This window comes from Amblyomma maculatum, chromosome 2 (genome assembly GCF_055883805.1).
Source record: "Amblyomma maculatum isolate TAMU_Amacu chromosome 2, ASM5588380v1, whole genome shotgun sequence".
Taxonomy (NCBI): domain Eukaryota; kingdom Metazoa; phylum Arthropoda; class Arachnida; order Ixodida; family Ixodidae; genus Amblyomma; species Amblyomma maculatum.
In genome coordinates, this window is record NC_139345.1 from 205,879,030 (window position 1) to 205,892,900 (window position 13,871).

At 49.6% G+C, this 13,871-nt stretch overlaps 1 protein-coding gene across 1 annotated transcript in view; it reads right to left on the reverse strand.

Moving 5' to 3' along the window:
- Positions 1 to 559: 559 nt before the first annotated feature.
- Positions 560 to 13,871, reverse strand: part of LOC146201111 (glycogenin-1-like) — a 125,678-nt gene continuing 112,366 nt past the window's right edge. Inside the window, exons 8-9 of the mRNA XM_084592494.1 lie at positions 6,977 to 6,991; positions 560 to 815 (exon numbers count right to left, since the gene is read on the reverse strand). Coding sequence (XP_084448620.1) covers positions 603 to 815; positions 6,977 to 6,991 — 228 coding nt within the window. The 3' untranslated portion in view covers positions 560 to 602. The remainder of the gene's footprint in view (positions 816 to 6,976; positions 6,992 to 13,871) is intronic.

The window sequence follows — 13,871 nt, forward strand, 5'->3', positions numbered from 1 at the left end:
TGAACAATCAGTTTGGACACGTGTGTGACGTGTGCGAAATACTATGGCACTTGAAAGACTTGACACCGGTAAGTAGCACTATGACTGAAACGTTCAGTTTGGCGGCTCTGAGTGGAGCAAAACTGTGGCGAGGGTTTGTTTGACGTGCAAGAGCTTTCAAGCTGAAAATCTCCCTTTTAACCGTTATAAGCCTTGACAAGCCAAGATAAATCATGAAAAGGCGAGATAAGCTAAGATAAACCAAGGGAAAGCCGGCACAAGCCAAGGTAAACCAAGCTCACGCTACGTATATCCTGTCATAGCAGAACTAAGCCACTGCCTATTCATTTGTTTACGCACTTTCAACAGCTGTGCTGACATCGCACCACAGGTTTCGTCGAATGCCCAAGCAGCAGCTATCACACTTAAGGCGTGTCGTTTTGTGCCGCATGACATTGACCATGCAGTTTCTTGCTACGAATGAAAAAACAATTGACACTGCCGGGAGAGGAGTCCGTTTGCTGTGCACTGTCGGCTGACGTTTCGGCACAGCGTTCTTTATTCCACCAACGCGCTCGAGAGATGCGGGTTAAGACTTCCACGGGACGGCAGCCGCTTTAAGCTTAGAGGTCTGTGATCATGTCGTAGTAGGTCGATTCGGACATCGAGCCATGCCTCTCGGGGACGACTGAAGCCTTTCCACTGTCGTGCCTTGGTGACCCTTTTATGGCTGCGTCCAGCATCCGCTGGATGTTGACGAAGGCATCCGCGCCCTGGTAGTCCACCTCACCTCGTTCCCAGGCCTCGTACCGGTCCTCTTCCGGGGACCTTTGAGACTCCTGTGTGTGCAGTGTCAACGAAAAGACGCGGACCATGAAGAATAAGCGTTGAGAAACATGTGGCCGAGAACCAAAAGATGACTGATGTATAATCGTGCTGAACCTAGTTTGGCGAAGCGGAAGCATCATTTTGCTTTGGTTAGGCTTAGGTTTAGACACGCGCATATATGCTTTTTCACCCGCTAAATTTGCGACGCTATGCAGTAAAGGACGCCGTCAACTAAAGAAGGGAACATGTGATGCTGTACCTGACGTCAAAGGTCAAATGACGGTTCACCACAGATGGTAGCAAGGTGCTAGTAGTAGTGCAGGTGATACGACGATGCCTCTGGAGGAGACACATTTGTCCCTACTTCCCTCGTCTGTCTCAAGATGGCGCTAGCGAGATTCGTGATGATTGTGTCCGTGGCCGGGCCTGTTCCATGTTGTTTCCTAAATGTTGTTTCCTAACTCCTAAGTGTTTCTTGGACTCCGTGCGCACAGCGTGAGAGTACCCGAGCAGCTTGTGAGGTGGTACGTGAGAAGTATTTCCCGATTACTTTTTTGCTGCTGTTCTGTGTCTTCCTTTAGGTGACATGCAGACGCGCCGTTGTATATGTATATGTATATGTATATGTATACGCGTGTGTGTATATGTAATCACGCGTCTCGCCATTCTTCTGTACAAAGCCGCTAAATAAAGACAGTGCACTCAACACTTTACTCGGCCCAACTTTTACATTTTAACGACATATGTCGAAACAGTATACGTGATCCTGTGAACTGACACTGCAGTGCTGACTTGCTCCGATTTATTTAGCGTAATCAGATACCATTAATGTAGCACTGTTATAATTTCTGACGCCTTGGTTTGCATGTCAGAAAACATAAGCGGTTTTAAACGTGAAATCGCAGTTATCATGGCGCAGTGTGTTTTGATATATTGCGTTTCAACTTTTTTTTTGTTTTTCCACTGACCATTGCCTCCCTCTGGATTTAATCAGGCTCCATAATATGTAACCATATATTTATTATGTTCACCTAGTACTTGTCTGAAGACAGACACCGAACAAGGCACAGTTGTGTCGCCACCGGCTGGAGACGTCACCAAAGGGAGTAGGTAGTTGAATATTTCTGTACCTCTCGACTTCTGGTGTACCGACCCAGATGCGCAACTCGTGCACATGCAAAAACTTTTCAAATATTGACAATGCATGTTATATATGAAGAGGTACACGCTTAACCAGCAAGGGAACACTTATAATCAGGTCCGAGTCGGTGCTGATAGCTTTCTTTACCATTGTGTGGCCAGTAGGAGCAGTCATATAGTAATACGTGCCATCTGCCTCTACCGCACCTGGCACTACGACTGCCGCTCGAGAAATATGCTCCTTACCCAACACAATTGTCCGCAGTCCATCGCCGTCAGTGCCCAAGCTCAAGAGCACAGATTGTTGGGCGAGTTGGTGCATTGCAGACAAGTTCTAGCGCATATGAACAAGGACGAGAGGACGATCCTACATCTCTCTCGTCCTTGTTCGTATGCGCTAGAACGTGTCCGCAATGCCCAAGCATCAGTTGGCAGAATCATGCGCCGACGATTTTTATAACCTCAGCGAAAGATCATTTCCTGTGTTCAGCATGCGGACTTCTCGGACTGAAGCAACTAACAGGAGCATATCCACCGTCCGCGCTGGATCTTTTACTGGGTTCGCTTCAAGTCTACCATTGATGGAAATATGTGTGCCTAATAGGTAGGCATTTTCACTAAGCTGACATTTGGGAGTGGAGCGGCTTTGACGATCCATGGGTTCATTTGTTCATTTTGTGGTCTTCGGCAGGTATTCCGGGCAGCAGAGAAAAATCGTAGGAATGGTGCCTTCAGGCAGAACAGAAATTCATGGCGCCCTCACAAGCCCCTGTCTATTGTACCCGTTGTAATTAGCATCTCATGTTCTATAGTAACAACACTCTGTTCAACGTGCTCATCGCAGACGTAGTCGGCTGCAGAAGCGCTTCTTGCATGGTATGACGGGTCACGAAGCTTTTAAGTGGTCCTCAGCTTTTGAAGAAGCGAAGAGGGACACCTTCTCATCGCGTTATACCGAGGAATGAAGCACTTTCTCCCCATGCCGTCATTTCTACATTGTGCAACAATCGATCACAAAATCGCTTCTTCGTGCGACGATTCACGTGAAGATGTCAGCCACAGCGAAATGTCACATCCTGAGCATGGTGCTAGAAGGACCGTGGTTCCGAGGCGCTGGTGGCAGATGGACCTACAAACTCCACGAAATGTTTGTGCCGCGAACGCACCAGCCGACCCTCCGCGCCACGGGGTGCGAACCTCGCCAAGCATGCTGCTCTCGTTAGCAGACAATGAGCACAGACAACGCGCCATGCTCGGACAGTTGACATGTCTATGAGGGTCAAGAAGAGCGATTGTCGCTTTCCTTGCCTCCATGGTAACTCGAAGGTGATTTCGGCTCGGCCATTCAGAGAGTCTTCCTGGATCCCGTGGCTCGGTCAAGTGACCAAAGTGTTCGAAACACGGATGGTAATGGTGAACGGAAACCTTCTTTTGGCAGAGGAGGACAACAGCTGCTGGGGGAACCTCTTAATAGACTGATGCCTACTTGTCTGGTCCATACAGCCAAAATGAAGACCCATTTTAAGCACCCTCACTGAGTCCGCACCTCTCAACAACAATCACTGTCTAGAAACTGAAGTATGCATCAAGCAGTAACATGTACTGTGGTGGCTGAACGTTGCAGACCCGACTCTTTCAGATCGCAAGTTGGTTCCTATGGTCTTTAGAGTGGCTTCTCGGCCGAGGCGTGCCGTCGTATCACCTAAAGTAATTCCAACACCATGGGTGGTACTATAATTAAGCTGAGACACTCTGATCTCTGGCTCGCTGAAGGTCAATCAGCCTGCCAGGTTGACCTTCGCTGATTCGATCCCGCCTCATCGGACACAGCAGTCGCGCACCCTAACTACTGCACCAATAAAGAAAATAACAAACGCTGCTGTCGGTGGCAAGTGAAGCCAGGGCTGGTTGTTCTGTTATGGCCTAGGTCCGTATCAGCTGTCTCGTGCTTCGTTCCTGAGGTCATCGGCCGAGAAATGATAATCTAGGACTACAAACACGATATTTGGTCAAGACAATACCAACACGGAGCGCGAGTCGCACCCGCACGACGTCTCGTCGCTGCGGCTTCGCCTTCCCCTTCTGTCCCCAAACCTGCGAATCTGGTTCTTCCAGATCGAGAGGCAGCCGCATTACCTCGGAAGTGGCGCCCTACTACCAGACCGTTTCTGCGCTTCCTCCTCATGTTGCCACCTAGCTCTTGGACTTATTCTCCTGACCCACGGGAGACACCATATCGGTGCTTAAAAACAAAGATGGTGGAGAGAAACATGCCTTATGATTGCGCCTCCTCCAGCAGTTGCTTCCCGGGGAGGTCTTTGGTGACCGGCGGCCCTCTCAACTCATGCGCCGGATGCGGCAGATTCTCTGGGAGTGGACGCCTCCACACACGCCGCGTTGCTTCGGGACCTCTTTCAACACCTGCCCCAACTCATTTGTCTTGTTCTCGCGGCGGCCGGTGACATCACCCTCGATCGCCTTGGAGAGCTTGCGGATCAGGTTCATAAGGTGGCTACCCCGTTCTTCACTGCTGTGTTGCCGCCACCTGACCCGGAAATTTCGCGCCTCGAGGCCCGCATTGACGAGCTCACCGCCTCAGTCACCGCACTCTGATGTCGGCCTAAGGAGAACCGCCCACCTCATTCCAGCCATCGCCATCTCTCTCTCTCGCTCACATCACCACGGAACCTAAGCCCTCCGCCTCTCTGCTGTAACCAACGGCGCCTCTGACATCGTCACATGAAATGCACATCTCCCTGTTCGTGGTCGGCTAACACCCGCAACAATCAATGACGGCGGCGTGTGATCTCCGTCGTCCCAGCCGCCTCTTTATGGTAATCAACAAGTTATGTGATGAGCTATTCCTCACAGACACGGGCGCGGAGATCAGTGTGGTTACCCCGAGTAAGACTTTCCAAATCAACGGGTCAGTCGCTCCGTGCTGCGAACGCCTCCTCTGTAGCGACCTACGGACTTCGGTCCCTCACACTCGACTTAGGATTCCGCCACTTTTTTCTACAAGTCTTCGTTATCGCTGCCGTTGTCCCCCGATTATCGGCTCTGATTTCCTGTCTTCGACTTGTACACCAGCGTGCGGCGTCGTCGCCTAACAGATGTTTTGACTCACCTCTATCTCTGGAGTCTCGTTCGGTTTTGTTCCCATCGGCATCCTCACATTGATCTCTTCGTTCGAGAAATTCCTGAGGGAATTTCCTGGGTGAACCACACCGTGCAACCTCACCCAGCCGCCTAATCACACAGCGACACATCACATCATTAACTGTGGCCTACCTGCAGCCGCTGGACTCCGGCGCCAGTAGGGGGACTGTCTGTCTTTCGCCGAACGGGAATTTGACCACATGCTGCAGCACGGGATTATACGTCCGTCGTCCAGTGATAGGGCTTGTACGCTGCATCTAGTGTCCAAGTGAGATCCCGGTGACTAGCATCCATGCGGGGACTATCGAGCATTGAACGCCATGACTGTCCATGACAGCTATCCGCTGTCGTACATACAAACTATATAGCACCTGGACAACTGTACTATAATCAGCAAAGTGGACCTGATTAAGGCGTACCACCGGATTCCCATTTGAGCCAGATGACATTTTTAAGACCGCCCTAACGGCGCCCATTTGTTCGAGTACGTGTGAATGACCTCGGAACTCGTCTCAAACCTTTCAGCTCTTCATTGATGAGGTCACGTGGGTCCTACCTACTTTATTTGCGTACATCGATGAGGTCCTAATTGCCAGTTGTATGCATGAAGATCACGAGCAATATCTGCATCACCTCTTCCAATGGCTACAGTAGTATGGCCTGGTCGTGAAAGCGTCCAAGTGGGTTTTCGGTGCACCTGAGCTAGAGTTTTTGGGCCGTCACATCTCATGGCATGGTATCCCCCTCTCCCGTCCCACGTCACGACTACCCAGGATTATCCCCAGCCTGCTACCCTGCGCCAGTTAAGCCAATTCCTGGAGTTGAAGTTTCCCGCCTCTTCATACTACGCTGAGCAGAGCTGCTCCGCCCGCCCATAGACTTCCTTCGATCAACCGCTAGCCATCCCCTTTCATTTCTTGGTCATTAGAAACCCCGGCCGGATTTGCTGCTACCAAGCAAGCTGTTGTCAACACAGTGCTTCTGATTCATCCGGCCAGTACCGCCACTACTAGGTCGATGGTGGATGCCATCAGCATGGCCGTCCGAGCCGTCTGCCAACAGTTCATCAACTCCGAGGGGCGTCCGTTTTCCTTTTGTGTCTCCAGCCGCGAGCTGCTCACCATTTACACTGCGAAAAGCAATTCCGATATTTTCTGGGAGGGGACAAGTTCCTCGTGCTGAAGGATTACAAGCCACTGGCGTTATGTTTCCCGGGCCAAATTATCTAAGTACATCTGCCGCCAACTTCGCCATCTCACATATATTTCAGAATTCACTATCAACATCCACCATGTGAAAGGTGCCGGCAAAAGCGCCTCCTACGCCCTTCCTCCTATTACTGCGGTCGACTCCTCATCTTCAAACGTCTATTGGGCCGCATTCTTGTCCGCACAGCAAGATGACAGTGAGCTCAATGCTTTCCGGGAGAACGTATGTTCGCCTTAACTGCGGCTTGTGGTCCGTCCGTGTTCACCTGAACCATTATCGTGCGCTACCAGCCGAGCCTGCCCACCCTTTTTTCTAGCTTCATTACGTCCTGCTATTTTCTGATCGCTACACGACGTTATTTTATCCAAGCGTTCGGGCTTCCCAGCGCCTTTTCGCCCAGATCAATGTCTGGCCCGGAATTAGCGGCGATGTCCGAGCATCGACTTGCACGTGTCTCCCTGTAGGCAACAAAGGTATCCCGTCATACCAAAGCACCTCTTCAATGCTTCCTTCCCGCTGGCCGTCCGTTCGACGATGTTCATCTCGACATCGTGGGTCTTTTGACCCTAGTCCTAATGTTATCGTTAACTACTGTCACAAAAACGGCGCACTTGTTTATTAAGCCAGTGCGGCGTCGAACCACATTCCAGAAACGGCCTACCCCGCGCGAGGACCCCTACTCACCATGGTCGACCGTTTCAAACACCAACCGGAGGCTATATGCTTTTATGTAATATCAGCGCTGAGACTTATTTTTGTACCTTCGTTTATGCGTAAGTATATCACTTCCAAAAATCGCGAAAATCGCTTCGGCTGTCCTGGCGCCGTCACAAAAGGCCATGTGTACCATCCCGCCGGCTTCCCTCAGCCACACCCTCGGTGCCAGGCGTTGCCGCACCATGGCGTACCCCCAATCCGCCAACGGCATGGTGAAACGTCTTCATCGTCAACTGAAGGCCGCCCTAGCTACCAGGCTCAAACCCATCAAATGGGGTTACGCATGCCGCTTGTGCCCTGAATTTACGGGCTGACCTTTGAGCAGACCAACAGTGCAGGTTCTGCAGCACAGCTGGTGTACGGTACTCTGCGTCTCCTCGGAGACTTCACAGCGCAGCTACCACACCAGCCGCAAAAGTATCTTCAGGGTCTTGTTGATCGTGTTAAAGTCCTCGGGCCTGTTCCGCCTCACCCTCCCCGCCGCAGTGCCATTTTTGTACACCCCGATCTTGCCACTTCCACACATGTCGTCCGCCGCGACGCTGTCTAGCTACTGCTAACGCGCCAAAATACAATGGATCATTGTGCGTCATTCGCCGCGCCCCAACAATTGCCACCCTGCTGCAAAATGGCCACCAAAGACGGTCAGTTTGCACCTTCTTAAGCCGGCGTGCCTGGAGACCACGTGCGAGTGCCTCGCAGTGCAGCCTGACCTCGGCGTTCCCGTCCACGGTCTCCGATTCCCCATTTTCCTGCCTACACCGCCGGACGTCATTTCTACTTCCCATCTAGGCGGGGGCCTTGTAGCGCCTACCTCTGGCTGCGCCAAGAGGGCAGCCAAAACACGGCCGCTGGAAAAAAGACCGCGGCCAGCGGTGGAACGTGAAGCCACGACTCACTGTTGTATCCCCTTATGCGTGAAAGCTGTCTCGTCCTTCGCTCATTGTTTCCGGCCTACAAAAAGAAGCCCCGCTTTAATGAAGCCGTACGAGTGTACTACGTGTTCTAGAAGTAGTGTGCCTAACTCTACATACATGAGCACAGAAAAGCTGACTCCATTTCCACACTCCCACGTAAAATGAGTATAACCAGAGTTGACAGCTCTTCCCAAGTTTGTGCGGTATCGTTATATCATATACCATAATGACGAATCAATGTTCGACCGCGTCACCTGCCAACCAGCCACCCCAAAAGCCATGCCCGTGATTTTTGGCTCGCAACGTCTTAGAGCGACAATGTATTAATACTGCGTGCCTACAGGCCATTTGATCGCCCATTGCCGGCCATCGGCTCCAGACTCCAAATGGCATGCGCGTAGCCCTGCCGCTATACAGGCGCACCACACGATGAGATACTCTCTTTCGGCTCAAATGTACAGAGATACCGAAAATCATGCTACTGGTATCCGCTCTTAAAACATTCGGAGCAACAAAGGCTGCGTAAACGAACCTATTTTGACACAATTGAAAGACCTGGGCTGTGTAAAATTTTTAAACAACGTTGACCCCATATAGCAGGTTCTCAAAATGTATTAATGCGAAAGAACTTCTTGGGCCATGGGTGGCATCAAGAAGCGTCACCCCGAGATGTGTCTTAATGACCCAGCAAAAATTATAAATAACCTTAACTGGGCAATTAACAACAAATATTACTGATAATGAGATTAAGTAAGGTTGATAACGTACCTCAACAGGAATTTTAGTCAATATATAACGGCGATCACAAGATGTCTTCAGATTTTATAGTTACTGATAATATAGTGATAGTTAATAATACATTTTGTTACTGCTCCTTCGTGATTGTTACACGACGCAGTATGAGGTCGGTGCAATTAGGAAAATAGTTGACTTACTGAGACATGCGTTGGGGCATGCTGTGATGCATTGGGCCAGCCAAAATTCGAGGCACAGGCTCCATTCGATTGCACTTCTGTGCTGTTATCATCGGCTGATGCCACTTGTGATAAAAGAGGCTGCTCAACCCCCTGTTGCTAGTAAAGTAGTCCGGTGAAGCTGGGAGCCGGAATGATACGCGGCGGTTTTGAGGATAGGCAAAGGAAGATGGCGGAGATGGGCAACCGGCCGCTTGTGGCAAAGAAACCAGTAGGTAGACGTAGGAAGTTAACTCCTAGGTTCGGGTCTCGCATGTCCACGTCGAGGAAAACTCATCGAAATACATTGCGGAGACACCGGTTTCATGTGAGAGAATGCTCTCCGTACGTGGTGATTGGGGTGGGGTTTGCGACTTGTAGTGATGGGTCTAGAGCGGATAGAGGCTGATGATGCAAGGCTTCGGCGTAAGACTGACGATCTCCTTTTCCCCATAGCGGCAAGCCAAAGGAGGCCGGAATTGTCCCGAATGAAGAATAAGCGGCTAGTCTCCATGCCGACACCACTTTCTGCATATATTAGTGTCGGGGAAGTTTACACGGAATCGACAGGGAGGATACACCGATTCCCAGCTTCGCTGAAGATCGAGTTGTGCCAGTACTCCCCGGCTTCAAGAGGTTATGCAACGCTACGTCAGCGAGGTGTTGTTTGGCGACATTAGGGTGAGCTAAAAGCGCGAAGATGACAGTGTGAGCGATCTGGTTGGACAGAGGTGTGATCTTGACATGCAACTCGTCCGGAAGACCTTGGAGGTCCAATCAGTGATGTCGAATTGGAGGTGGCTAGGCGCCTTTAAAAGCCGTAAAAAAGGACACGTCCATCACAAAGTCAGGAAGCTAAGCGACCTTCTTCAGAAACTAACCCATGGGCAAGCACGATCACCATGCGGACTAGAAGGCAAGCGCTGAAGGAATAGCTCGAGCAGGAAGGATTGATCGAAGGTAGCAAGCAGTTTTGTCGCTCAGGAACTATTGGCCGCTGCAGCAACTGTGTAGGTTTGCGGTCACCCAGTTCTTCGTTGATGAGTTGCTGCCGGTGGTAAGGTTCCAAAGCGACTCTTCCTTTTGTGAGAACAGCAGCCAACCTGCCAAATGGGTCCGAGGCAGGCAGTGCTGAGTGGATGTCTCGTACGTTGACGGCACTTTCAGGGATGAGGTGAAATTTCTGCGCTTGGGAGGTGATCAATACCGGATGTAGTGAACTACCTGTTTACCTGGCGAGCAAAAGCTGAGGATTGGGTTGCCGAGATCTCGGGAAGACAACGGGACAGCGCAGGGATGCATTACAGGGACCGTGAGCAGGCATTACGGAGGCGTTGTTATCGGCTTTGGCCAATTATTGATATTTATACATATATATACCTACATTCACTGCAGGTGCATAAAAGCAGAGTATATCATATAAACGTTTTACTGCTTTGCGCCAAGGGAAAATATGCAAAATAAAAGACCTAACAATAATTTAGACGTTCCGGAGCATTAAACATCAAGTGCACAAATATTCGTGAATGAACAAATTAAATGAAAAATACTAGGGCATAGTACAAATTGCGGCACACACGTAATGCTATCCAGCGAGCACGAAATATAAACCATTGCCAAGGGCTGGGATGATTCGCGAACCAGTATATGCCAGCGATAAGCAGCTAAGGCAGCTTTTAACGCTCCTGTAGATTCTTAATTTCGTATAGCCACAGCTGTGTCGCTGGGAGTTTCAAAGCTGGATGGGCATAGAAAACATTCATGTGAAACAACTGTGGTTCGGATGACCTCGTCGCTGGGATATGTACAGCCTTTGTCAAACGTGCACAACCCAGGGGATCTACTTCTGAGCCTGACTATACCCACAGCGGGGCGAAGGCCTCTCCCATATTCCTCCAATCAAGCTGGTCGTGGGCTAGCTGCATGAACTTAATCCCTGCGAACTACTTAACCTCATCTGCCCACTTAACTTTCTGCCGCCCCCTGCTACGCTTTCCTTCCATTGGAATTCAGTTTGTTACCCTAAGCGACCATCGGTTATACTCTCGTCCCAGTATATGTCTTGCCCATGCCCATTTCTTCTTGATTTCCACTAGAATGTCAGTAACTTGAGTTATTTCTCTGTCCCACTCTTCACGTTTCCTATCCCTTAAGGTTACCCCTACAATTTCACATTCCATAGCCCTCTGCGTTGTCCTCAACTTAAGTATAACCCTCTTTGTTAGCCTTCACGTTTCAGCTCCATAGGTCAATACAGGTAAGATGCAACTAATGTATACTTTCCTCTTGAGCGATACCGGTAATCTGCCAGTCATAATCTGCGAGTGCTTGCCAAAGCCGTGTAGTGGCGCTCTGAGCCTTGTAGTGGCGCTCATTTAGCATTAGTGGAGATTCTTCTAGTCGGAAAGGATAGGACAAAACATCTTACCATCTAGAGATTCGGAGCAGTAGAAATGCATTTGTCTACATTTTTGGCAAAGACTGTACGTAGGCAGGAGAATATAGGCTAAGTTTTAAAAATAATCAGCGTGAGGAAAGAACCCTAATCTAGTTTTGCCTCACCGTGGTGGTGTAGTGGTTAGGGCGCTCGACTACTGTGCCCAACGAGCGGGGTCGAATCCCGGTCGCGGCGGGAGTTTTTCGATGAAGACGAAAGCGACGCGCGCGTTAACTGTACGATGTCAGTGCACGTTGAAGAACCACAGGTGGTCGAAATTTCCGGAGCCCTCCACTATAGGCCGTCTCTCGCAGCCAGTTGCTTTCGGATGTAAAACCTCATAACCCAAACCAGCCAAGCTATCTCTAATACCAGTGACATCGCATGAAACGAATACTTGTGGGAGACATGGCGCGAGTGGATGTTGTAGCGGCTGTCAGTAGTCACCAGTCTGCGGCGCCAACCAGTATCAGGCCGCCGAAACTAAGATAAAAGATGATTTATTGAGTGAAGCGTTACGGTACGCTATGATGCCTTGAGCCAGCCATAACTGCAAAGCACGAGACACCGGCAGAAGATCAGGGCTCAATTTACTTGCACCTCGGTGTCGTCGTCATCAGCGGCTGACGCTGCGTGTGCTGCGTCAGATCAGTCCTGCTGCTACACGATAATGATATAAAAATGGCATAAGATAGTGACGACGTAACTCGGTGTGAATTGGGTCGACACTAAAGGTTATAATCATAATAATAATACGTTTTGACATTGCATATTTACTGACGGGACAGTGATTTTAATGATCAGTTCAGTCGTACAGTCGTGTCTGACACTTCGTGACCCTATGGACCATATCACGCCATGCTTTCCGGTCTCTCACTATCTTCCTAACATCACATAACTTCATCTGCAGCGCCTCGAGGATGTCATCTACCCATCGCGTTCACTGCCTACCCCTTATCCAGTGACCATCAACCTTTTCCAACATTAAATCTTTCTCCAGCGACTCCTCTCTTCTCATCAGATGACCGAAGTAGCTGAGCTTTAACTTTATAATTTGGCCCTCCAATTGAGATGTCAGGGTTTATGGTTGACAATATCGACTGATTTGATCTTCTGGCAGTCCAAGGAACTCTCAAGAGTCTCCGCCAGCACCACAATTCAAACGCGTCAATTCTTCGGCGGCCATCCTTCTTCACAGTCCAACTCTCGCATCCATACATCACAACTGGAAAGACCATAGCACGAGTTATATAGATCTTGGCCATGGCTCTCTTTTCCAGAAACAGGCGTTTCTTAATTTCATGGCTGCAGTCTCTTTCCTGGGTAATCTTGGAGCCCAAGAAGAGAAAATTTGTCACAGCTTCCACTTCTTGTCCCTTGATGCTCCAGGACTTGATAAGGCAAGATGCCATGATCTTTGTCTGTTTAATGTTCAGTTTAAGCCCAAACTCCTCACTCTCTTCTTGTACGCGCATCAGAAGTCTCTTGAGTTCCCCTTCACTTTCTGCCAATAAAGTGGTATCATCCGCATATCTAAGGTTGTTGATACGCTTTCCAGCAATCTTCACTCCAGCTGAAGACTCGTCCAGATCGGCCTTCCTCATGATGCAGTCACCATATAGGTTAAATAGGCAGGGCGACAGTATGCAGCCTTGTCTCACTGCTTTCTCAATCGAACCATGCCCAGTTCTGACTGCGGCCTCTTGTACTTCATACAGGTTCCTGAGGAGACAGATGAGGTGATTTGGAACTCCCATCTCTTGGAGAGTTTGCCATAATCTGCTGTGATCTACGCAGTCAAATGCTTTCGCATAATCAATAAAGCAGAAGTTGATGGGTTTCTGAAACTCTCTTGCTTTTTCCACGATCCAACGACGGTTGGCAATCTGGTCTCTAGATAATCTGCCCTTGCGAAACCCAGCTTGCACGTCCTGGAGCTCCCGATCCACATACAGCTGCAGCCTGCCTTGGAGGATTTTCAACATCACCTTGCTAGCATGCGAAATAAGCGCGATCGTGCGGTAGTTGGAACAATCTTTGGCACTGCCTTTCTTTAAAATGGGGATGTAAACTGACCTCCTCCAATCCTGTGGCCACTGCAGGGTTGTCCAAATTTGCTGACATAATGTATACAGAACGTTAACAGCGTCATGGTTAAGGTGTTGAAGCAACTTAGCTGGAATGCCATCCATTCCGCTTCACTCTTCAGGATGCCCGGCTCGAGACCAGTGATCACAACCGTCTTATGTTGGGTTTGCACATCAGGGTCCTTCTTGTACAGTTCATCTGTGTATTCCTGCCACTTCTTCTTTATCATTGAGGCTTCATTGAGGTCCCTGCCTCGTTTGTCCTTTATCACGCCCAGCTTTGCACAGAAGCTTCCTTTGATATCTTTGATTGTCTTATACAGAGCTCTTGTGTTCCTCAATTGGCTGTTGTCCTCAACTGCTTGGCAGGCATGTTCAGGAAGCATTCTTATTTCTCCTTGCTATATTCTGAAAATTCGCGTTGAGAACCTTGTATCTTTCTCTT